Source organism: Oenanthe melanoleuca, chromosome 27, assembly GCF_029582105.1.
Source record: "Oenanthe melanoleuca isolate GR-GAL-2019-014 chromosome 27, OMel1.0, whole genome shotgun sequence".
Classification (NCBI taxonomy): domain Eukaryota; kingdom Metazoa; phylum Chordata; class Aves; order Passeriformes; family Muscicapidae; genus Oenanthe; species Oenanthe melanoleuca.
The window spans coordinates 1492012-1514063 of NC_079360.1; the positions used below are offsets into that span (position 1 = coordinate 1492012).

The 22052-nt window shown below is 52.4% G+C and overlaps 1 protein-coding gene across 1 annotated transcript; it reads left to right on the forward strand.

Moving 5' to 3' along the window:
• Window positions 1–3: 3 nt before the first annotated feature.
• EFTUD2 (elongation factor Tu GTP binding domain containing 2) lies at window positions 4–21174 on the forward strand. The gene is made up of 28 exons (XM_056512030.1): window positions 4–128; window positions 297–402; window positions 1007–1172; window positions 1604–1682; window positions 3757–3832; window positions 4331–4396; window positions 4645–4680; window positions 5475–5565; window positions 6395–6477; window positions 6955–7121; window positions 8102–8226; window positions 9785–9848; window positions 10217–10307; window positions 11117–11252; window positions 11529–11656; window positions 12695–12888; window positions 13036–13147; window positions 13401–13541; window positions 13988–14089; window positions 14560–14642; window positions 16266–16352; window positions 16604–16730; window positions 17179–17266; window positions 17605–17723; window positions 18058–18152; window positions 18900–19053; window positions 19969–20076; window positions 20608–21174. The coding sequence occupies exons 2-28, from the start codon at window positions 298–300 to the stop codon at window positions 20701–20703; spliced, it is 2919 nt and encodes a 972-aa protein (XP_056368005.1). The 5' UTR covers window positions 4–128; window position 297; the 3' UTR covers window positions 20704–21174.
• Window positions 21175–22052: the final 878 nt, after the last annotated feature.

A 22052-nucleotide genomic window follows, 5' to 3' on the forward strand; every position in this document is an offset into this window, starting at 1 on the left:
TTCTCCGGTGGGCGCGGCGCTGGCGGCGGGCGCGGGGCGCTCTGTCGCGACAGGCGGCGAGGGCAGCCCGGGGGCCTTCGGGAGCGGCGGCGCCGGAGAGAGCAGCGGCGGGAGCGGAGCCGGGGCAGGTGAGGGAGAGGGAGAGCGGGGCCGGGGCCGTGCTGGGCCGGGACTGGGGTTGGGTCTGGGTCTGGGTCTGGGGCAGGGCCGGGCCCCCGGGTGCCACGGGCCCTGAGCGGGTTCGGTCAGTGGCCCCCGGTCTCTGTGCCCCCACCGACCCTCTTCCCGCTCCCCAGCATGGACACCGACCTGTACGACGAGTTTGGGAACTACATCGGGCCCGAGTTGGACTCGGACGATGACGACGACGAGCTGGGCCGAGAGTCCAAAGACCTGGACGAGGTGAGTGCGGAGGAGGGGCAGCGACCCCCGGGGCGGGCGGGGCTCGTCCTGCCCCGGCCCTGAGCGGGGACGGGCCCGCGGCTGCTGCTGCCCCGTGCGGGGCCTGGGGACACTGAGCAGTGCCGGGCTCTGGATGCCGAGGGTCGGAGTGGGCCTGGTGTTTAAAGAATTTACAAAACCTGTTCCTGGGGTAAGGAGAGAGTTCTTGCTGGACTCGCGGTGGGAGCTGGGAGCTGGTTTCGGTGTCAGTCCCGTGGAGGGCCCGTGCCCCTTCGGGAGCCCCTCAGGAGGGAGCTGAGCTGCCCCAGGAGGCGGATCCTCGCCGGGGGAGGCAGAGCAAGACCCACGGACACGGGGGGCAGACGGGCTGCTGTTGTGTTACCCGGGTGTGGTTCTTGCATTGTGCTGTGTGTGGGTCGCTGCACATCCAGGGGCTGTTCCTGGCCCAGGTGCTGTGGGAAGAGCTGCACTGCTCCTCCAGCAGCTGCTCCCAGAGCACCTCTCTGGGTGCTGGGGCTGCACTGGGGGTCCCTTGCTTGGGGGTGACCCCAGGCTTGTCCCCTCGGGGGGCTCCACAGCAGCTGAGGGTGAGCCTTGGTTGCAGCTGGAGGATGATGACGATGATGATGACATGGGGGAGCACGATGAGGAGCACCCCGGGATGGAGGTGGTGCTGCACGAGGACAAGAAGTACTACCCCACAGCAGAGGAGGTGTATGGGCCTGAGGTGGAGACCATCGTGCAGGAGGAGGACACACAGCCACTCACTGGTGAGTGGGGAGGGAGGAGGAGGATCTCAATGGATCTTTGGAAAAGGGAAATAATATTCCCTTCTGTCCTGCCCCCTTTGGAGTCCCCTCATAACCTCAGGAACTCTGCCTAGTGTGTGCAGATTTGGGTACTTGTGATTTTTTTCAAATCCAAACAAACATATCTTTGGAAGAACAGGAAACAGTAGAGCCAAGAAGGCTATTTAAAGGAAAAGTAAATGCATTTAAGTGATTGATTCCTATATTCTGGAATGGTTTGGCTGGAAGGGCCCTGCAGTGACTGTCTCCTGCAGCTTGGACAAACAGCTGAGAGAATCTGTCAGCCTGAAAACTGAGGGCTTGTTGGCAAAGCAGCAATTCCAGGGGGCCATTCCTGACCCTGCTGGTTCAGGGGCTCTGGGAACAGTTTGTTGTTCTTTCTCTTGTTTTAGAGCCCATTATTAAACCTGTGAAAACCAAGAAGTTCTCCCTGATGGAGCAGACGCTGCCAGTCACTGTCTACGAGATGGAGTGAGTGTGGGGCTGGGGGAGGCAGATTTGGGGGCTCTGGCTTGGTGTCTTACTGACTCCAGCACAGACCTGAGAGCAGCCAATTCCCAGATTCTGAACCCAAAACAAGAAGAAGTGCATGACCATTTCACAGACATTCTCCCTCCCCACCAGCAGCACAGGGTAGGGTTGAACTCCAAAGGGGAATCTCACCTCAGGGACTGAGATCAAGCTCCACAGCAACAGCTGGTGGCTCAGGAAATGTTCTTGGAATGGTTTGGGTTGCAAGAGACCTTAAAACCTGCCCAGTCCCATCCTTTCTATGAGCAGGGACACCTTCCACTATCCCAGGGTGCTCCAAGGCCTTGGACACTGCCAGGGGTGGAGCAGCCACAGCTTCTGTGGCCAACCTGTTAAATATCCACATGGTGAATGTGTAGCACACATAATATTGGGACATTCTGGGTTGATCCCAGTCTCAGATTAGGTCCCATCTATTGCAGTTTCCATAGGGAATTTTTGTGCTGCTGGGTGAGTGCCAAGTGCTGTGCAGTCAGCAGCTGTGCTGGGTGGGTCTATTGGTTGTGTCCCAAAGCAGCTTCTTGGACACCAGGGCTGGGAGAAAACCTCCTGGGAAAAATCCAAATGCATTTCAAATTGGAGATGTAATATCTCAAATGAGTTTTCTGTGGAATAAGAACCATGCTTTGCTTTTTCTGGTAGAAGTCTGATGTTGGAGCAGTGTTTGCATTGTGGTGGGCAGAGGGTCTGTGTCCCTGTATGTGCAATGTCTGTGTGTTGTCTCTCTTTGGGATGAGCAGATGGAGCTATGGGAGTCTCCTGGGGCTCATCTCTCCACTCACCACTTTGTGGCCTGTCAGGGCTTTTCCCAGTTTTAAATGTTCATCTCCAGGTGTGGGTGCCAGCACTGCTGTGGCTGAGCAGCAATTCCCTGGTGCTGGGCAGTGCCTCTGCCTGGCACCAGCACCTCGTGTTTTCCAGGGGGGACAGCTTGTTCCTGGAGCTGCTGTTCACTCAGGGTCCCTCAGCTGCCCAGGGCTGTGCTTGGTGCCTGGGGGGTTCAGCAGAGCTGGAGCAGAGCCCAGGAGCTGCTGGGGCTGGTTTTTCTCAGCCCTTGTTCTGGCTCAGTCCCTGACCTGGGCTCTGCATTATCCACCACTTCCCTGATCCCTGTATGCTCTGCTCATTCCATTTGGAATTAATTCATTTTACTCCTATTTGTTGATACAAATGGTTAGGATGGGCCAATTCCTTGTGGGCTGTAGCCAGAAACCTACAAGCATGCTATTGATTTCCCATTTAGCCTTATTTTCAGACCAATTAGGAAGGTTTTAATCGGGGTTAGTATTGATTGCTGTATTTTTTAGCTCTTAATCAAAACGTTTTACATTTTCACTGTTGCATCAGTGAAAATTTAATCTGTTTAAAAAGGAAGTTATTTGACAGCACTTATTCTCTGCAGGCCTCTGGCAGAGGCTCCATGTTTTATAGCCTCCCATTATTTTTTAGGGGTGGTAATTTAGGATCTCAATTATCTTTTGGCCAGCATCCATCCAGAAGTGACCAGCTCATCATTACCCAGCTCAGCTGCTGATTTGAAATAGACTTAATTCCTTGAGTCTCTGGAATGTCACTGTTTTAAGACTTGAAAATCAGAATTAATTGTCTGTGGAGCCCCTGGCTGCTTTCAAAGCTCCATGGGGTGCTTGTTATCCAGCACCACGATTTACCTACCTGCCTTGGTTTGAGTGCGAGTGCTTCATCTTCTGAGTACATGGATGTGATTTTTGATCCAGCACTGACTAGAAGAGAAGAAAAATATTCAATAATATTCCATTGCTGGCAGCTTTACCAGCTCCATGTCCTCCCACCCACTGCCATCTGGCTGGGACTCCAACTCTCTTGTCCTCCCCATCTGGAAAGTGGGATTCTTCCTCCGCAGGGCATTGGCAGAATAAAAGTTTGGCAAGGATTCAGGGGGCACCTTGGATAGAAAATGTAGCTAAAAAGCAGCACCTGCTTTTCTTAAACACAGCAGAAGCCTCCAACAGCCTTTTGTGTTTTGTTGCTGCAGTTTCCTGGCAGATCTGATGGACAACTCGGAGCTGATCCGGAATGTGACTCTGTGTGGGCACCTGCACCATGGCAAGGTACTGTGAGTATCCAGGAGGAGTGGTGGTGACCTGTCTGGTTGCTTTGCCAGCCCGCCTGGCCCCTGCTTCTCTGCAGCAGCACCTCCTGCTCATGCACTTATTTGTAGAATTCAAGGATGGGTTGGGTTGGAAGGACCTCAAAGCCCATCCAGTCCCACACCTGTCACAGGCAGGGACACCTTCCACTATCCCAAGGTGTTTCAAGTCCAGCCTGGCCTTGGACATTCCCAGGGACCCAAGGGCAGCCACAGCTTCTCTGAGCAGCCACCCTCACAGGGAGGAATTCCTTCCCAATATCCCATCTAGCTCTGCTTTCCTCCAGCCTGAGGCCATTCCCCCTTGTCATGGCACTACGTTTCCCTGTGAAATTTGTAGATATTTGTGTAGGTTAAATTTGTAGGTTTTACAATAACCTGCTCAGCGTGCTCTGTGCTGCTGCTGGAGGGATGGGGTTGTGTTGTGTCTATCTGAAGGGATATCTCTGCTCTTTTCCAGACGTGTTTTGTTGACTGCCTGATAGAACAGACACACCCGGAGATCCGGAAGCGCTACGATCAGGATGTGAGTGAGCTGCTGGGAATTCCTGCCCTGGAGAGCAGGGGGTGGCTTTACACCCTCCAGGAGGGCGACAGTGCATGGGGACAAGGTGGTTCAGAGACTGGAATGTAGGATTGGGGTGCCAGAGTTCAGTCCTAGTTCTCCTCCTGTCCCTTACTTGTTACCTTAGTGATGTGTCAGGTACTGTATCCCGCTTCAAACTGAATATCTGATACCAAAATGTGAGACTGATTTTTGTTTTGCCTTTGCAGCTCTGCTACACAGATATATTGTTCACAGAGCAGGAGGTGAGTGGTCTTGTAGTGATTTTATCCAGTTGTCTCATGCTTTACTCACGGTTGTTGTAGGCAGTTTCCTTGTCCATTTTAGTGTCTTTCTGTGCCTTCCACATTTTGGTTATTTTCTTTCTCAATAAAACAATCTGCTCCTCTTGTTTGCCTCAGGAAGATTCCTGATCTAACTTCCTTCCCTCATCTCAAATCATGTATGATTTTATAAGCTGTGTAATGTTAAATCAACAGCAGAGTCACCCCTGTCTGGGGGTAATTCTCACTTTTCTTTGAGAGAAAAAGGAGGAAGGGGTTTGCAGCAGTGGTAAAATCTTACTTCAAAATAAATACATTTTTTCTTGATTTCCTTAGCTCTGATTCCATGTGGTTGGGCATGAGTTGGAATGTTATTTTGTCTCATGACCAGAACAATCCTTTGAAGCATTTTTGTTTTCTCCTGTCACTGTTCTACTTTATACTCTATGTGATCAAATCTCGTGCTTTGAGGTGTAACTTGGTGGCAGCAGAGGGTGAAAGCACAAACAAACACCCACATTTTGTCTTAGGTATTGCCTGTAGTACCTTCTCAGCTGAAATCAGGTGTGGAGGGTGCAGTAGTGGCTCACCAGTCTGACCAGTACAGATGGGAGAGCTGGGCTGGGTACTTTGGTGATCTGAGGTTATTACTCTCTTCCAGGATGAATGTTTAATTCTTTCCATCTTTCTGATTTTTCCTTGATCTTCTGCATCTGTATGTGGTGATCCTTTTGTGTATTTCTCTTTACCTGTAATCCTGTTTTCCTGTGTTTCAGAGGGGGGTGGGGATCAAGAGCACCCCAGTGACGATTGTTCTCCCCGACACCAAAGGGAAATCTTTCCTCTTCAACATCATTGACACTCCAGGTGATTCTGCAGTGCTGAAAATCCTACTGTGGGAAGCATTTACCTTTGTTTTGTACTTTTTATAGCTGATTCCAGCCTAGTCCTGAGCCTTCAGCTGGGTTCATTCCTGCAGTACTGACCCATAATCACCCAGGATGGTTTGGGGTGAAGGGACCTTAAAGTCCATCTAGTTCCAACCCCCTGCCATGGGCTGGGACAAGTCAGGCTCATGTTTTTGATTAGCTGGCCTGATTGGGGGCTGGTGAGACTAAAGAGGTGTTTCACTCAAGTAGCACAGGTAGAGTTTCCTTTCCCAGGTATTGCCATGTGCAGGGGGACCCTGCTTTGCTTAAATGTTGTTGCCCCCCAGTGAGACTCAGCAAATTCCTCAGGCCTCTGACAGGCTGTTGTGGATCACAGATCAACTTGGAAGAAACTTTAGGGAAGAAGGTCTTGGGACACATCTGCTGAGCTACAGCTCAGGATGAGAGAGGTTAGAGCAGAGGAGGAGGCTTGAGGGGGGAGGCATCTGTTGTCTTTGAGAAGAAATCTCCCTCCTTTTCCCCAAGTACTTGCACAGAGCTGTGAGAAAAACAGTCCCAAGTGTGAGGAAGAGTGCCTGTTAAACAAGTTGTGTGCATTCTCCAAAGTCATCATTAGAGCTGAGGCTGAATCCCCATGGGCAGCTCTGGCAGCTGCTCCCAGGTCCCCGTCTGAGGAGGAACCATCTCCATTCTGCCTCTCAGCAACAGAGCAATCTGCAGAGCCCCACAGCTTCCCAGCCTGTGTGCTGCTGCTGCACCAGGGCTCACTGTGCTGCTCACTGCCCCCCTTTGTGTGCCTTTTGAAGGTCATGTGAATTTTTCTGACGAGGTGACAGCCGGCCTTCGCATCTCGGATGGCGTCGTGCTCTTCATCGACGCGGCCGAGGGGGTGAGTGCCACCTTCCCTGGGGCCTACACCCCTCCCTCTGGAGTAGTCTGTGCTCCTGCCTTAGCAAGAAGGCCTGGGTGGGTTCAGCTTTCTGGGGTGAAGGGTTTTTGGAGGACAGTTTGGGAAACCAGGGTGTTTTCCATCTGAACAGGCAGCCAAGCCTCTGGCTGCTGTGCCCAGCCTGCTGTGATGCTGTGGCCTGTAGACTGATTGTCTGACTTGTGTACATCTCCATCCTCATGATACCTAAAACTGAGCAGGTTATTTATGTCAGAGATGTCCACAGGGTTGGATTCAAGGAATTTGGTTGAGTTAGCACCTATTTCTGGATTTCAGGAGGATTAGCTGATTGCTGGTTGCTGAGCTTGGGCTTTTCTCCAGCCTGGCAGCAGAGTGAGGGTCACTGGCTGGCTCTCATGCCCCAGCTGGCATTTTGTGGAGGCTTTCCTGGGGCTCTGAGCTCGCTGCTCCCTGCAGGTGATGCTGAACACGGAGAGGCTGATCAAGCACGCGGTGCAGGAGAGGCTGGCAGTGACTGTGTGCATCAACAAGATTGACAGACTCATCCTGGAGTTGAAACTGCCCCCCACAGACGCTTATTACAAACTCAGACACATTGTAGACGAAGTTAATGGTCTGATCAGGTGAGGGTGCTTGTGGTGATGCATTCCTAGAGCTTGCTGTCCCTGTCCCATGGCTCTCTGTGAGCCCTGCATGTGCCTGAAAAATCATCAGTTTGTCTCTTGATGTGTTGGGTTATAGAAAATGGGCCAGGAAGATCATCTCAGCTCATACATTGAGTTAAGCAGGATTGGCTCTTCCTGGCAAACTCCAGGAGATTTTATTTTCCCTGCCCCATTTCATTTTTCCTCCATTAAAAAGTAGAGAAAGTGGACATATGACCAGAGCAGGGAATTTGTGCTCCCAAATGTCTCAAATGAAATTATCCCGGTTGTATCTCAAATTGGAGGTTGACATGTCTCAAAGCTCTTAAATACTTGCTACAAAACTAAAAGAGGATTTACTGTCCCAACTCCTAAACAGGATTATGATACTGACAGTCCATTCTCCTTGCCAGTCCTGCTCAGGAAGGGAGGGACATCTCAGTAGCCATGCATTGTTTCTGTGGGTTCTTCTGCATCCAGCATTCTGCATACAGCATTCAGTCCTTCAAGTGTGTGTGGATTTGCACAAGCTCTGCTCAGTGTGTGCTGGCATCAGGCAGCTGGGAGCAGGGTAATTCACCCTGCCTAGCATGGCTGTGAACTCATTGAACCTGTTTGGATTAAATTATATCCCTGTGTTATCTTTTCCCTTACTTGGTTGACCAACTTGGCTGCTTATTTAGGGGAAGAAAAATTATCCCAGATAAGAAATCTGAAGCATTTTTGCTGGTAACTTTTTAGTTCCAGGATCTTTAAATCTTTGCATTAATGCTTTGAAGTTTATAGGCAGAAAATGTTCCTGACCCTGAGATTCTGATGGCAAGCAAGCTGGAGACTGTTTAAAGATGCTTTTTGGCAATGCAGACTCCTTGCCTGTCATTACTGTAGGGTGTGGGAAGTGGGTTGAAGTGTCTTCTTTGGTTCATAACATTGATTTGGTTTTATTTTTCTCCTCTCAGCATGTATTCCACCGACGAGAACCTCGTGCTGTCTCCCCTTCTGGGGAACGTGTGCTTCTCCAGCTCTCAGTACAGCATCTGCTTCACACTGGGGTCTTTTGCAAAGATTTATGCAGACACATATGGTGAGGATTAGCCAGAAACCTGGTGCACTTCAACATCTCATTTCCCAACCTTTCTTGTGGAGGTTTTCTAAGCTGTTCAGCTTCCCCTGCACATGGCCAGTGTTTGTGTTCTGGAATTGCTGAGAGTTGAGTCGTGCTGCAGAGCTGAGCCTTGGGGGTTAAAAAGCAGAAACACAGTTTTAGCAAGATATTTTCTCCTGATAAATGTTTCTTGAGTCAGAAGCCAAGAATTTCTTCATACCCTATGCAGAAATAACAAGCAGTTGAAGGCAGGTGTGTGTGTGTGTTGTGCTTTGCCTCCTTGTCAGCAGCTCAGGAGTGAAGCAGTTAAGCTCTTCCTGCCTTTTCCCAAAAGTCCAAGACTCAGCTGCAGCTGGGCACAAGCTTTGCCCACAAGGTTTTGCACTCTTGCCCTCTTTCTTTTTTAAGAAACTGTCTTTTTCTGGCTTGGATTTAATTTTCTGCTCCCCAGGTGCCCACTCAAGGCAATCTGCCGTGTGTAGCAGTGGGCTCTGTGCTGGCATTAGCAGCTGCACAGCCCAGGTTTTTGAAGTCTCCCACTGGGGAATTTGGGGCTCTGTAGGAGCTGAGAGCAGGGGAAGAAGAGGCTGTAAAGCAGCTGGGCCAGCTCTTGCAGAGAAGTTGGCCTGAGGGAGGATGAAATTGTAGAGGTCAGGGACTGATGGTGTCAGGACTGTCACGTGTCCTGAGAGTTTGGAGCAATAAATGAGCTCTCAGTGTCACAGCATTAACTCAGAGTTTCTGGGGTGAGACCCCTCTTTGGGGGGCTCAGGACAGCACAGTTGGCAGGAGATGCCAACCAGGTGGGGAAGGCAGGAGCTGAATAGGTGCTTGGAGTTGGGAATAGTGGATTCTGATCACCAGGAATTGTATGTGCAGCCACCACATGTCAGCTAAGATGAATTAGAGCAGTATCAGTGTCCAGACTACAGCCACCAAGAAATTCCTTGTGCTCACACATCTGCCCACAGCAAACTCTGGTTTGGAACCTGCTATAGGTTCTCACCCTGTTCTGGTTTTTGTAAATTCACTGTGACAGCCACTGGACCTTCAGCACTGGGTGTTTGGCTGTGTGCTCCCTGAGAAGGGAGCCTGGAGATGTTCAGCAGGGCAGAAAACAGTGCTGCAGAGCCTGCAGGGCCGAGGGGTGGAGGCCCCATCCAGCACCTTGGCACTGCAGCAGCTGTCACAGCATTCCCCTTTGGAAGTGCAGCAGATGTGGCTGGGCTCCTGCAGCACTCCTCAGCCCTGACCCAGTGGGTAGCAGAGAGCTGAGTGTTCCTGGGAAGCCAGGCTGTGAACTGCAGTGTCCCTGGGCTGCTGGGGACATCCCCAGTGGACTCTTCCTGCTCATCTCTGCTCTCCCCAGGACAGTGCTTAATCTTTCACTCAGAATTGGGACGAGACATTCACTCATCAGCATCAGTTCATTAAACTGAATCCTCAGGCTTGTTTTAAAAGCTGAAAAATAAAAATTTATAAGCTAAGAGAAAAGCAGTGATATCTGAGGGACTTTTTAATTTGCTTTTTCCTTTAGGAGACATCAATTACCAGGAGTTTGCGAAGCGGCTTTGGGGCGACATCTACTTCAATCCGAAGACGTAAGAACCCTGTTTAAATGTCTTAATGTTGCCTTTTTTCCTGGGTTTTTCCCTCCTTTCCCTGTAAAATGTGGACTAGATGACCACCCAAGGTCACTCCTGATCCTGTGATCCTGTGTTGGAGTTGTATCTGGGAAGGGTTGAGTCAGGCCTCCTGCCTAATGTGAATCCACGTGGTCCTCCTGAATCCCACAAGCAGGAGCAGAGAGGCTCCTCTGGCCTTCATTTGGAGTAAGCCTTATCCCATGTGTCTCTGACAACTTCCCAGGGGATTGGGAGGGAGAAGAGGAGAAGCTGGGAGGAGCAGAGGCTGTGTAGGGTGCTGACAGGCTGCAGTTCCTGCTCCTCACCTCTCTGCTCTCCAACAGCCGCAAGTTCACCAAAAAGGCCCCGACGAGCAGCTCCCAGCGCAGCTTCGTGGAGTTCATTCTGGAGCCCCTGTACAAGATCTTGGCTCAGGTCTGTGAGGGTCATTCTCCCTCCCACAGCTCCAGGCAGGAGCAGCTGGGGCTGGGCACTGGGTGGTGGCTGGGGGTCTGGTCCTGTCCTGTTCTGCAGCAGGATCTGCACAGGGTGGGCTTGGGGCTGCAGAACAATTGTTATTTCTTGTGATTCCAGCGCTGTATTTGCACTGAATAGAACAGTCCTTACTCTTCCTTGTGTGCTCTGATAGCAGCCAAGGGACAGTGCTGAGACTTGGAGCAAAGACTTGGAGCACAAGTCAGATGAGGAGATGTTGAGGGGGGCTCAGCCTGGAGAAAAGGAGGCTCAGGGGGTGCCTTCTTTCTTTCTACAACTCCCTGACAGGAGGGGGCATCTGGAGGGGGTTGGGCTCTGCTCTCAGGGAACAGGGACAGGACAAGGGGAAATGGCATCAGGTTGTACAGGGGGAGGTTTAGATTGGAGATTAGGAAAAAATTCTTCCCCCAAAGGGAAGGACTGATTGTTCAGTCCTGGCACAGCTGCCCAGGGCAGTGGTGGAGTCACCATGCCTGGATGGACTTAAAAGCCATGTAAGTGTGGCACCTGGGGACATGATTTAGTGGTGGCCTTTGCAGTGCTCGGGGAATGGTTGGACTCAGTGATTTTAGAGAGCTTTTCCAGCCTTAATGATTCCACAATTCTGTGATTTGACCCATCTTGTGTGAGCTCTAAAGCAGTGCAGGTCCAGAGCCCTGCAGGTGGTGGTTGGTGTATGAAGCTGCACTAGGCAGTTACTGACTGGGACCCCCACAGTGAACCTGAGAGTGGGACTTGTTGTCTTGCAGGTGGTGGGGGATGTGGACACGACCCTGCCCAGGACTCTGGATGAACTTGGCATCCACCTGACCAAAGAGGAATTGAAACTGAACATCCGGCCCCTCCTGCGGCTCGTCTGCAAGAAGTTCTTTGGGGAGTTCACAGGTACAGGCTGTTTGTCTTCCCCTCCACAACCCTCCCTCTATCCCCTCTCCTCACACCAAGAGTTGAGGGTTATATTTTGGCCAAGGAGTGCTATCTTGCACAGATCCTGCTCAGTTTCCCAAATCTAAACCATGACACCACTTGCCCACAGGACAGCCTGAGACACTGCTCACCTCTCCCCTGCTGCTGTGGGTGTTGCAGTCTCCATGGCTTTGCCTTGTGTTTATGGAGTCCATTTCTGGTTGACCCTGTCCTCACCGAGTGTTCCTGTTCCAGGCTTTGTGGACATGTGTGTGCAGCACATTCCCTCCCCAAAAGTGGGGGCCAAGACAAAAATTGAGCACACCTACACCGGCGGCGTCGACTCCGACCTGGGGGAGGCCATGAGCGAGTGCGACCCTGACGTAAGGAAGCTCCTGTGTTTGCTCTGGGTGTGCAGAACCAAGGCCAGCAGGCTCTGCTGCCCCTGCCCTGCCAGGGCAGCTGCCTCCCAGCCAGCTATCTGCACAGATTTGACTTGCAGCACTCTGAAACCTCTCATCCGATGCTGGAACAAATCTCTTCACTCCAAGGAGCTTCAGCTGCCTGCCAGGGCAGCCCTGGAGAGAGGGAATTGTTTCACAGTGTTCAGAGAAGAACAGGACTAGGTCAGGACTCCAGAGCATGTGGGAGCTGCAGAGTGGTTTTATGTCCTTTTGCAGTCTTTTTGTTCCTTTTGCTTGAAGTTTGTTTCTCTCTCCAAACTCTAAAACACTGCATGGTGCTGATAAAAATAACCCTGTGTTAGTTAGTCAGCACCTTTCCTCTCCCAGCCCTGCAAACCCTTCCTCCTCCAACAGCTTGCACTGAGCTGTCATTCGGAGTTGTCTGGAGCCACCAACGCCAGCAGCTGAGTGAGAAATTTGCCTGTGACTTTTGCTCTGATGTCTGCAGAGAAAATTAATCTTTTTTTTAATGAGTTGTGATCATCCATATAAAACTCCACAGTGGTGACTGTCACCACATCACCAGTGTGGAGTGACCATGTGGAAGGTCCAGTGACCTTTGGAACCTTTGATCTTGGGGGGCTCAGGTGCTCTGCCCTGAGCAGGTTTGCAGGCCAGCAGGTGACATTTTTCCTCATGACTTTGTCCCAGCCACCATTTGCTGCTCTACAAGAGTAAGGACAGGAGCTCCAGAGCAGTCCACCAACAGTAATTCCAGGGCTTTCCATACAAGGCAAGGAGATGTAAAGCTTAAAGTGGCAGGAACTGAATCACTTGGCAAATCAAAACAATTATTTCTGAATTCCAGCCCATTAATCCCTTTTATCCACAAATCATGGAATATTCTGAGTTGGAAGAGATCCACAAGGATCATCAAATTCCAGTCCTGCCAGGTCTGTGTCTATTCCTTGACTATGTTTTGAAAGAAGCTCATTTCTGTCTCTCTGTCACGGGAAGGGTCCCTTGATGTGTCACACAACCAAGATGTACAGCACTGATGATGGTGTCCAGTTCCACGCCTTTGGCAGGGTGCTCAGTGGCACCATCCATGCTGGGCAGCCTGTGAAGGTCCTTGGGGAGAACTACACCCTGGAAGATGAGGAGGATTCCCAGATCTGCACCGTGGGACGCCTCTGGATCTCGGTTGCAAGGTACAGAAAGCTCTGGCAATGTGTTCATTGGGAGAGAAGTCACCTGGAGTCAGGGGAGGGACTGGGAGGGAGGGAGAGCTGCCAGAGAGAGGGAGGAGGGAGGTGCTGGAAGGTCTGAGGCTGCAGTAGTGCTCTCCTGCCTTTCAGGTATCACATTGAGGTGAACAGGGTTCCTGCTGGTAACTGGGTGCTGATTGAGGGCGTGGACCAGCCCATAGTGAAGACAGCGACTGTGACAGAGCCTCGGGGCAATGAGGAGGTACTGAGCCTGGCTGGCACTGCTCAGCCTTCCAGGGAGGCAGGCTGGTGGGGTACAGCCCAAAAGCTCCCCTGGTTGGTGGGGTAAAGAATCCCTCTTTAGGGATTGTTTACCCTCTCTAGCTGAGGCTAAAAAATCTGACATGGTGCCAGGGCACAAGAGCTGCTGAGGGAAAGAGCAGAGCTTTCCATGCTGTGTCTCACCCTGAGGATGTGCAGGGATGCAGTTTCAGCTCTTTGTCCTCTGTTTCCAGGCTCAGATCTTCCGTCCCTTGAAGTTCAACACCACATCTGTTATCAAAATAGCTGTGGAGCCAGTGAACCCCTCAGAGCTCCCCAAAATGTTGGACGGTCTCCGCAAAGTCAACAAGAGCTACCCCTCACTTACAACCAAGGTACTGCTGGGGGCAGTTGGGTTAGATGATTTCCTGAGGTCCCTTCCAGCTTTAACTCCTCTGTGATTCTGTGTGTGTGGCTGTTTCCAGCCAATGCTGGGGGCACCCTCTGGGCTGATCTTCAAAGTAATCAGGTTTGTTACCGTAGGTTGTTATGTTTATAGTGGCTCTTTCCATGCTATTTCAGTTGGTCTCATAAATTATGTAGAAATAGCAGAAAAGTGTAAATCCAGCAGAAAAATACACACCCTGCTGTGCCAGGGAAGCAGCTTTCTGCAGAGCCTAGCAGCAGTTCCTCCTGGGAAAGGCTGTGGGAGCTTTCCTTGGGCTGTTCTGACTCTAACAAGTGTCTTTAAGGCTGATCCTTCCTCAGGCTTGAGTAGGAGCCTGGAAGGCAGGAGCTGTGAGCAGGGGGCTGCCAGCTGAATCCCTCTGTTGTGTTCCAGGTGGAAGAGTCTGGGGAGCACGTGATCCTGGGCACAGGAGAGCTGTACCTGGACTGTGTGATGCACGATCTGCGCAAGATGTATTCCGAGATCGACATCAAGGTGAGGCAGTGAGGGAGGCATTTTCCTGCTGGAAACCCTGCACAGGGTTTTGGTCCCCTCTCTCAGAAGGATGAGAAAAAGAGCCTACCTGAACATATACCATGGATTTTGTCACGTTCCTGTGAGGGTGTAAAAGGGCCTCTTACAGCCTGACTCACACTGGTGGGACTGAGACACTGCACATTGGCTTGGAGAGGAGTTTTCCATATTCCATTTCCATATTCCAGCCTTCCCCTGTACTTCAGCCATTGCCTGGCTAGCATCAAATAAATAATTGAGCAGAATTTTTCATACCTGGGATTGGATTTAAGTTTTCCTGTCTCATTTGAACACCTCAGTGCTTCATACACAACTCTGATTAAAACACTACCAGTTGAACCAGTTTTTGCTTGTAGGTGTTCAGAAGTTTCAAAGAGTCTTTTTACAAACAAAAAAGTACTGGAAACCTTACAAACCCTTTGTTCTTTTAGGTGGCTGATCCAGTGGTGACATTCTGTGAGACAGTAGTGGAAACATCTTCCCTGAAGTGCTTTGCTGAGACACCCAACAAGAAGTAAGGGCTCTGGGTGAGCTGGGCGTGGGAGGGGGCACAGGGAGGGTCCATCCCATCCTAGGGGGCTGTTCCCACTGGCTGTTGGCCACCAAGTGGCACATGCCTGAGTGAGCAATGTCCCACTAACCTGAGCTCCTCAGGAACACACCAGAGTCCCAGGGATGGTCCTTTGCTGTATAGGAGCTCTGAGAATGGAGGAAATAAAGACAGATCCACATCCTCCCTTTTCCCTAAGGGAAAAGCAGTTCTTGGTGGTGTTCTAGGATCCTGGAGCAGGTGCCAAAGGGCCCAGTGCTGCCTTCAGTAACTCCCTCAATAATTCCATGAGCAAGAGTTAGGTTTTCTCTCATCCATATGTAATCTTGGATTTGTTCTTCCTGGTGATGCCCTAGAGCCTTGCAGCTGCTCACATCTCCCTCCTCCAGCACCTCACAGTGCTTGTGATTGGAGGAGGGAGGCCTGGGAGGGAACACGAGGGAGATCTTTGTGTGCAGGATGTTCCCATACCTGAATTTTCAGAGAAACCATGATCTGCTGAAGTTGGCTCCCTTGTGTCCCCCTGTGATTTTTGATTCTTCTTCCTTTCTTTATTCTGAGACAATCTCACCATGTTTGGCTGCCTTATTTCTGCGATCAGAGAGGTTCCAGTCTTCACAGGATCACAGGATGTTTTGGGTTGGAAGAAACCTTAAAGACCATCCAGTTCCAAGCCCTCCTGTGGGCAGGGGCAGCTTCCAACAACCAGGTTGTTCCCAGTCTTAGTCAGGCTTTGACCTTCTGGGCACATGGAATGACCTGTGCTGGGGGTGGGTTTCAGGCATTGGGGCATTCTCTGAGGCAGCATCTGGTGTGTCAGACACAGTTCCTAGAGACACTTTGGGCTCCTTCCTGCAGCCTTGGACAGGGCCTGGACATGGGACAGGAGGGCTGGAGCCACCCTGTCCCTCAGCTGTTTCCTTCTGGGGCTGCACAGGCTTTGGGGAGCAGTAGCTGAGCACTTGGGCTGTGTTCACAAGGACACAGGAGCAGCAGTGGGTGCAGGTGACTTCATCAATTCAACTGCATCCAAGCTGGGTGCATCAGAGAATCACAGACTCATGGATTTATTAAGGTTGGAAAATACCCTAAATGAAGTCCAGCTGTCAACCCAATGCCACCCTCATATTTACCACTAAACCATGTCTACAGGTGCCACATCCACATGTTCTTTTAATAGTTCCAGGGATGATGACTTCACCACTGTACTGGGCAGATGTGCCAGGCCTTTACAACCTTTTCTGTGTAGAATTTTTCCCTAATATCTCACCTAAACCTCCTCTGGCTCAATTTGAGGCCACTTCTCTCATCCTGTCCCTGTTCCTTGGGAGCAGAGTCTGACCCCCACCCTGGCTGCACCCTCCTGTCAGGGAGTTATGGGGAGACAGAAGGTCCCCCCTGAGCCTCCTTTCCTCCAGGCTGATTCCCCCAGCTGCTCCTGGTGCTCCAGACCTTTCCCCAGCTCTTTTCCCTTCCCTGGACACATCCCAGCCCCTCCATGTCTTTCTTGCAGTGCAGGGCTGCCAGTCCCTATGGTCTTTACTCCCATTTGCATCACTGTAGCTGATGGTGCCTGTCTCTCCTCAGGAACAAGATCACAATGATTGCTGAGCCCCTGGAGAAGGGACTGGCAGAGGACATTGAGAACGAAGTGGTGCAGATAACCTGGAACAGGTATGAGTGATCTGGGAGTGCAGGAGTCCAGCTGGAAGTAAATAACTGGGGAAAAAGGGAGTGCTGGGATCTGCAGGGTGCACAGTATCAGGCAGCAGCCTTTGGGCAGGGATCCTGGTTTGCTTTTCCTGCCAGCCAGTCTGTGAGCATCTCTGGCTGAGACTGTGCCTGAAGGGAACAGGGTTGTAAATACATCGTGAGTGCAGGTCAGACTCTTGTTTCATAAAGCTTCTTCCCTTTCTCTCTATCAGAAAGAAGCTGGGTGAATTCTTCCAGACCAAATATGACTGGGACTTGCTGGCTGCCCGTTCCATCTGGGCCTTTGGGCCAGATGCCACTGGCCCAAACATCCTGGTAGATGACACACTGCCCTCAGAGGTGAGGAGTGAAGGCCACTCTTCAGTGAAATCTGTCCTGTGGTGCCAGGAGGTGCCCACTCCTCCCAGAATTTTCAGCAAGGCCCTGGTGCCTTTGAGGTGCTCACTGTTTGCCACAGCTCAGACCTGCTGCACTTTCCCCACCATGATCCCATGCTGGTTTCCAGGTCACCTGTTATTTTGCAGGTGTTGCTGTTTAGGCCAATGTCTTCAGCTTGCCAACATTTGCAGCTAATGGCTTTGCCTTTCAGGATCCACCAAAATGTGGACTCAATTCATAGTGCTCTGAAAATTACATAGTGCTGATGCTGTTGAGCTGTGAGAGGGAGAGGTGGGCATGGGGGGACCCTGCTGCTCTTTTGGAAACTGGCTTTTAAACACTAGGTGTTACTGGCTGTGATGAGGTGTGGTCTCTGAAGCTGTCTGTCTGTCTGTCTGTCTGTCTCTAGGTGGACAAGTCTCTGCTGGGCTCAGTGAAGGACAGCATCGTGCAGGGCTTCCAGTGGGGGACCAGGGAAGGGCCCCTCTGTGATGAATGTAAGTGGGACCTGTGGGGAAATTGAGATGATGAGAGTGGTTAAATTCTTCCATCTCTCAGCATTCAGGTGTCCCAGGCTAGGCTGGGCTTGGAGCAGCCTGGTCTAGTGGAAGGTGTCCCTGCCCATGGCAAGGAGTTGGACTAGATCAGCTTTGAGGCTCCTTCCAGCCCGAATCACTCCATGATTCTGTGATCTGCAGGCTTCTGATGTGGTCATGCATTCCCTGCTGGAATTAAATTTAGGAGAGCTGCTGGTGGCTCTGGGCATCTGGGGACATGTTTGGTGCTGGCAGAGGACGTCCCCCGGGGTGACTGGCTGTCATTTCTCCCTTGGCAGTGATCCGCAATGTGAAGTTCAAGATCCTGGACGCGGTGATTGCTCAGGAGCCCTTGCACCGGGGCGGGGGGCAGATCATCCCCACGGCCCGCAGGGTGGTCTACTCTGCCTTCCTCATGGTGAGGTTTGCCCCAGGGGGCACAGGCTCATTCACCCAGCAATGTCTGCAGGCCCCTGTGGGCTGGCACACCATCCTGCAGGCCTGTGTTCCAGCCTGGATGGAAACTGCTGTGCATCTGCTTGCTCTCCCCTTCCTGCTCCTGCTGGGCTTGCTGGGAAGGGTGGGTATGGGAGGGGGAGGTGTGTGACTCATGCTCACAGGGAGAAAAGGTCCTTTCAGTGTTTGTGATGTTGGTTTGGGCAGCCATGGGGCAGATCAGGGTTTGACCAGAGAACTTGAGCTGTGCTGGTGCTGCAGGAGGCTCAGTGGCTCATGTCCCTGTCCCCTCACAGGCCACCCCTCGCCTGATGGAGCCCTACTACTTTGTGGAGGTCCAGGCTCCTGCTGACTGCGTGTCTGCCGTGTACACGGTGCTGGCCCGCCGCAGGTGAGCTGCTCCTGCTGCCAGCACTGGGCTGTGCAGAGCAGCAGTGCTGGGGTCTGGGCTGCTGGAGAGTTCCACAGCCCTGGCACTGCTGCAGAGGGTGAAGTCTGAATGAAGTGACAGTTGGAAGCTTCCTGACTGATCCTGGCCCCCAGCAGTGTGGGAGGGATGTTCAGGGTCACACACAGCCTTTGGGTTGTGCCTGGTTCTTCCTGAGTGTCAGACAGGAGAATGTACAAAGCACTGTGCTCAGCCCTGGGGACAGGAGGGACTTGGACCTTCTTCAGTGGCTCCAGACAAGGCCAGGAAGATGTTCAGGGGGCTGGAGCCACTTCCTGTGAAAATGGGTTGGAGATCTGGGATGGTTCAACCTGGAGAAGAGAAGGCTCCAGGGAAACCTTAGGGTCCTTCTAATGCCTGAAGGGGCTCCAAGAGAGCTGGACAAGGGCCTGGAGTGCCAAGACAAGGGGGAGTGGCTTCCCACTGCTAAGAACAGGGTTAGATGGGGTATTGGGAAGAAATTTTTTGGTTGTGAGGGTGGGCAGGCCCTGGCACAGGGTGCCCAGAGCAGCTGTGGCTGCCCCTGGATCCCTGGAAGGCCAGGTTGGGCAGGAGCAACCTGGGATGGTGGAAGGTGTCCCTGCCCATGCTAGAGGAGGTGGAACTGTGTGGGGTTCTAGGTCCCTTCCCACCAGAGCAGTCCATATTTCTGGCACACTTAGGAAGGCTGATCCTTTGACACATTTGCAGAGGCCACGTGACACAGGATGCTCCAATTCCAGGCTCTCCCCTCTACACCATCAAAGCCTTCATCCCAGCCATTGATTCCTTTGGGTTTGAGACAGACTTGAGGACCCACACACAGGGACAAGCCTTCTCTCTTTCTGTGTTCCACCACTGGCAGGTGAGTCCATGCCTTGGAGAGATGGGCAAGAGGGACAGGTAGGATCAGGCACCAGGTAGGTGCTCTCAGTGCCACAGCTCCAACAGAGCAGGAAAGCTCTGGAGAACATCCTCAGAGGATTTTGGGAAGGCTTTGTGCACCAGCTGTTCCATCTCTGCCAGGGCTTCCTTCTAAGTCCCATCACTCCCAGCCCTAGTGAGGAAGCCCTGGAAGCTGCTGCTGGCTGAGTGTCTAGGTCCTGCAGTGCCTGGGGAGAGAACATTCCCCCTGGAAGGAGGGAAACTGTTTGGGTTCACTTCATGCTCTGCAGCCTGGGCAGCAGAAGTCTTAGAGTGGGGCTTGGACTCACTGATCTGCCATAGGAAGTTTGATCTCTGGCACACTTCAGCTTTGCCTCTCAGAGGTGGTGGTTTAAACCTGTAGGAAACAAAGTTTGGGACAAAATACTGTTCTCTGGCCACTTCTGTGTCTGGGGCAGATCAGGTCCTGTGGGAGCCACAGCTGTGAGGTGCACAGTGGTTTGAGGTACAGCTTTATGAGAGCAGCAGCTGCAGTCTGAGCCCTGGCCTGTAAAGGATGTGTCAAAGCCCAAGGCTCAGCTCTGACACAATAAGTGTGCTTGGTTTGTGGAGGGCTTGTGCTGACCAGGACTTGCATGGGTTGTTGTGTTAGGAGGTGTTCAGTACTTGCAGTACTCCCTGAGGAAGGGACATGTTCTTGGCTCGGATTTCCAGCACTGTGTTACTGACTTCTCACAGGCATGATCACCAGCAGTGACATGAGTTTGTGTGCCAGGAGAGCAGAAGGGGTGGTGGGGTGTCTGTGGGACCCAGGGATGTTTCCTGTTGCAGTTGGGGTCTCCAGGAGGTTGCACCAGCCCCAGCATCACGCTCACATCCTGGTGCTGTGTTTCAGATTGTGCCTGGTGACCCCTTGGACAAGAGCATCGTCATCCGGCCGCTGGAGCCGCAGCCAGCCCCACACCTGGCCAGGGAGTTCATGATCAAGACCAGGCGTAGGAAGGTACATCTGGGACAAATCCCTGTACTGTCCCTCTGTCCCAGCAGCTGAGCTGGGACAGTGTTGTCCCTTGGGGTGCCACAACCCCTCTGTGTTCCCAGAGTGATCTGATGTCCTTTGTGCCCCAGGACTTCCCCCATGCTGCCTGTCAGAGCAGGTCAGTCCCATCAGTGACTCCAGCCCAAAACAGGATCCTGGGGCCTCTGCTGAGCCCTGCTCCCTCCCCTGCCCCTCTGACCCCTCAGTGGCCTGGTGTAGCCCCCTTGTCCAGCAGAAACAGCAGGAACTGGTTTCTATGCTGATTAAGTGAGCTGAGGGGCTGCAGAGGGAGCAGAGACAGTCAAGCTCCCCTGTGGGGAGCAGTGAGCTGGTAGATGTGCTCAGCAGCAGGAGCCACTTGTGTGCAGGTTCCTGAGGGGTGTTAAATGCCTTCAGGCATCTGAAATTTGTCTTACTGTGGGACACAAGGTCTCTTCAGTGGGTTCTCTGGGCAGTGGCTGTGGAGAGTAACCCTGGCTTTGTGTTACCCTGCAGGGCCTGAGTGAGGACGTGAGCATCAGCAAGTTCTTCGATGACCCCATGTTGCTGGAGCTGGCCAAGCAAGATGTCGTTCTCAACTACCCCATGTGAACCTGCTGCCCTGGCATGGGGGCTGAGCCAAGCCCTGGCCAGCACCTGCTGGTCCTTCCCCATCCCTGCTTGCCCAGCCCTTGCTCCTGGAGGCTCAGGGCAGGCAGGGAGCTGCTCCTCAGTCACTTCCATGGCTGTAGAAGTCTCTATGGACCAATTGTGGGCATTCTCCATATGGGGAGCAGCCCACACCCAGAACCCTGATCCATTTTGAGTTACTAGTCTCCAGCTGCTATTGCCTCCAGCAAGGTTTTCCCTTTGGATAGGCTCTTCCAGCACACAGAGCTGAGCAGTGTCAATATGGATTCCTGAGGACTGGGCCTCAACTGTGTCAAGCATTTCAGGCAGCTGAGAAAGGGGGAATGCTGGGGGGTCAGTGCTTTACCAGCCTCCCCAGGTGGAGAGATGAGTGTGGCTTTGACCTTTTTGTACCCCTTTTTTGAACCCTTGTAAACGTTTAGTACAAACTTCCAGGCTGGGTTTAGTCTGATTGTGCCCAGACATGGCAGTATTGGGGGAGGCTCTGCTTTCCCAGTGTTTCCAGTACACACTGACAGGATTTCTCCCATCCTCAGCCCCAGTTCCCCCTTGTCAGCACTGTACCACTCCCAAGGACTCCCTGTCTCCCAGCTATCCCACTCCTGCCTGTGGTAGTGAATGGACCAGCAAGCCTAGGCCTATTTTTTTTTCCTTTCTCGCTCAGTCTTTCCAAGTTTTCAGGGATTTTGTCAGCTGCTCATCCTCTAAGAGGTTTTTGGTGTTCCCTCTCCACTCCCCTGCTCTGTCTCTCTCTCTGAACTCTGCCCCAGTTCTGTCCCAAGTCTGTGCTGTGGAACCAGGCTGATTTACATCTCCTGGGGACATTCCTGCCCTCCCTGTCCCCTGGCTGCCCCCAGCCTGAGCTGGCCTGGCCCTGCCCTGATGCTGCTGTGCCAAGTTTGGCTCTGGCAGACTTGTTCATCCCAGTGGGACTCCTGGGAACCTGTCCCAGAGCATCCCTGTGCTTGGAGGGGCTTGGGATGGCCCTGGGGCATCAGCACAGGGGGAGCAGAGGGTAAAGCCAAGGACAGCTTCCTCCTCTGCTCCCAAAACCTGCCAGCTGCTGGTGGAAACTGGGAGGCACTGGGCTGACAGAACCATGGGATAGGAAGCAGTCATGAGAAAGCACATCCATCCAGCCCATCAGGTGCTGGCTCTCTGTGGAAACTGGATGTTGTGGGGGATAATTCAGGCCAGGGGAGCATCAAAACCAGGGAGGGGAAGGATTTCCTGTCAGCCACATCCGTATCACCCCCCCGGGTGTGGTGCTGCCCCACCCCATGGCCCAGCAGGAAGGGAAATGCACCATG

Coding starts and splice junctions, on each gene's coding strand:
- EFTUD2 (XM_056512030.1), top strand. CDS start 298: ATGGACACCGACCTGTACGACGAGTTTGGGAACTACATCGGGCCCGAG. Junction 10,308..11,116: donor TGTACAAGATCTTGGCTCAG/GTCTGTGAGGGT, acceptor GTTGTCTTGCAG/GTGGTGGGGGATGTGGACAC. Junction 11,657..12,694: donor TGAGCGAGTGCGACCCTGAC/GTAAGGAAGCTC, acceptor TGTCACGGGAAG/GGTCCCTTGATGTGTCACAC.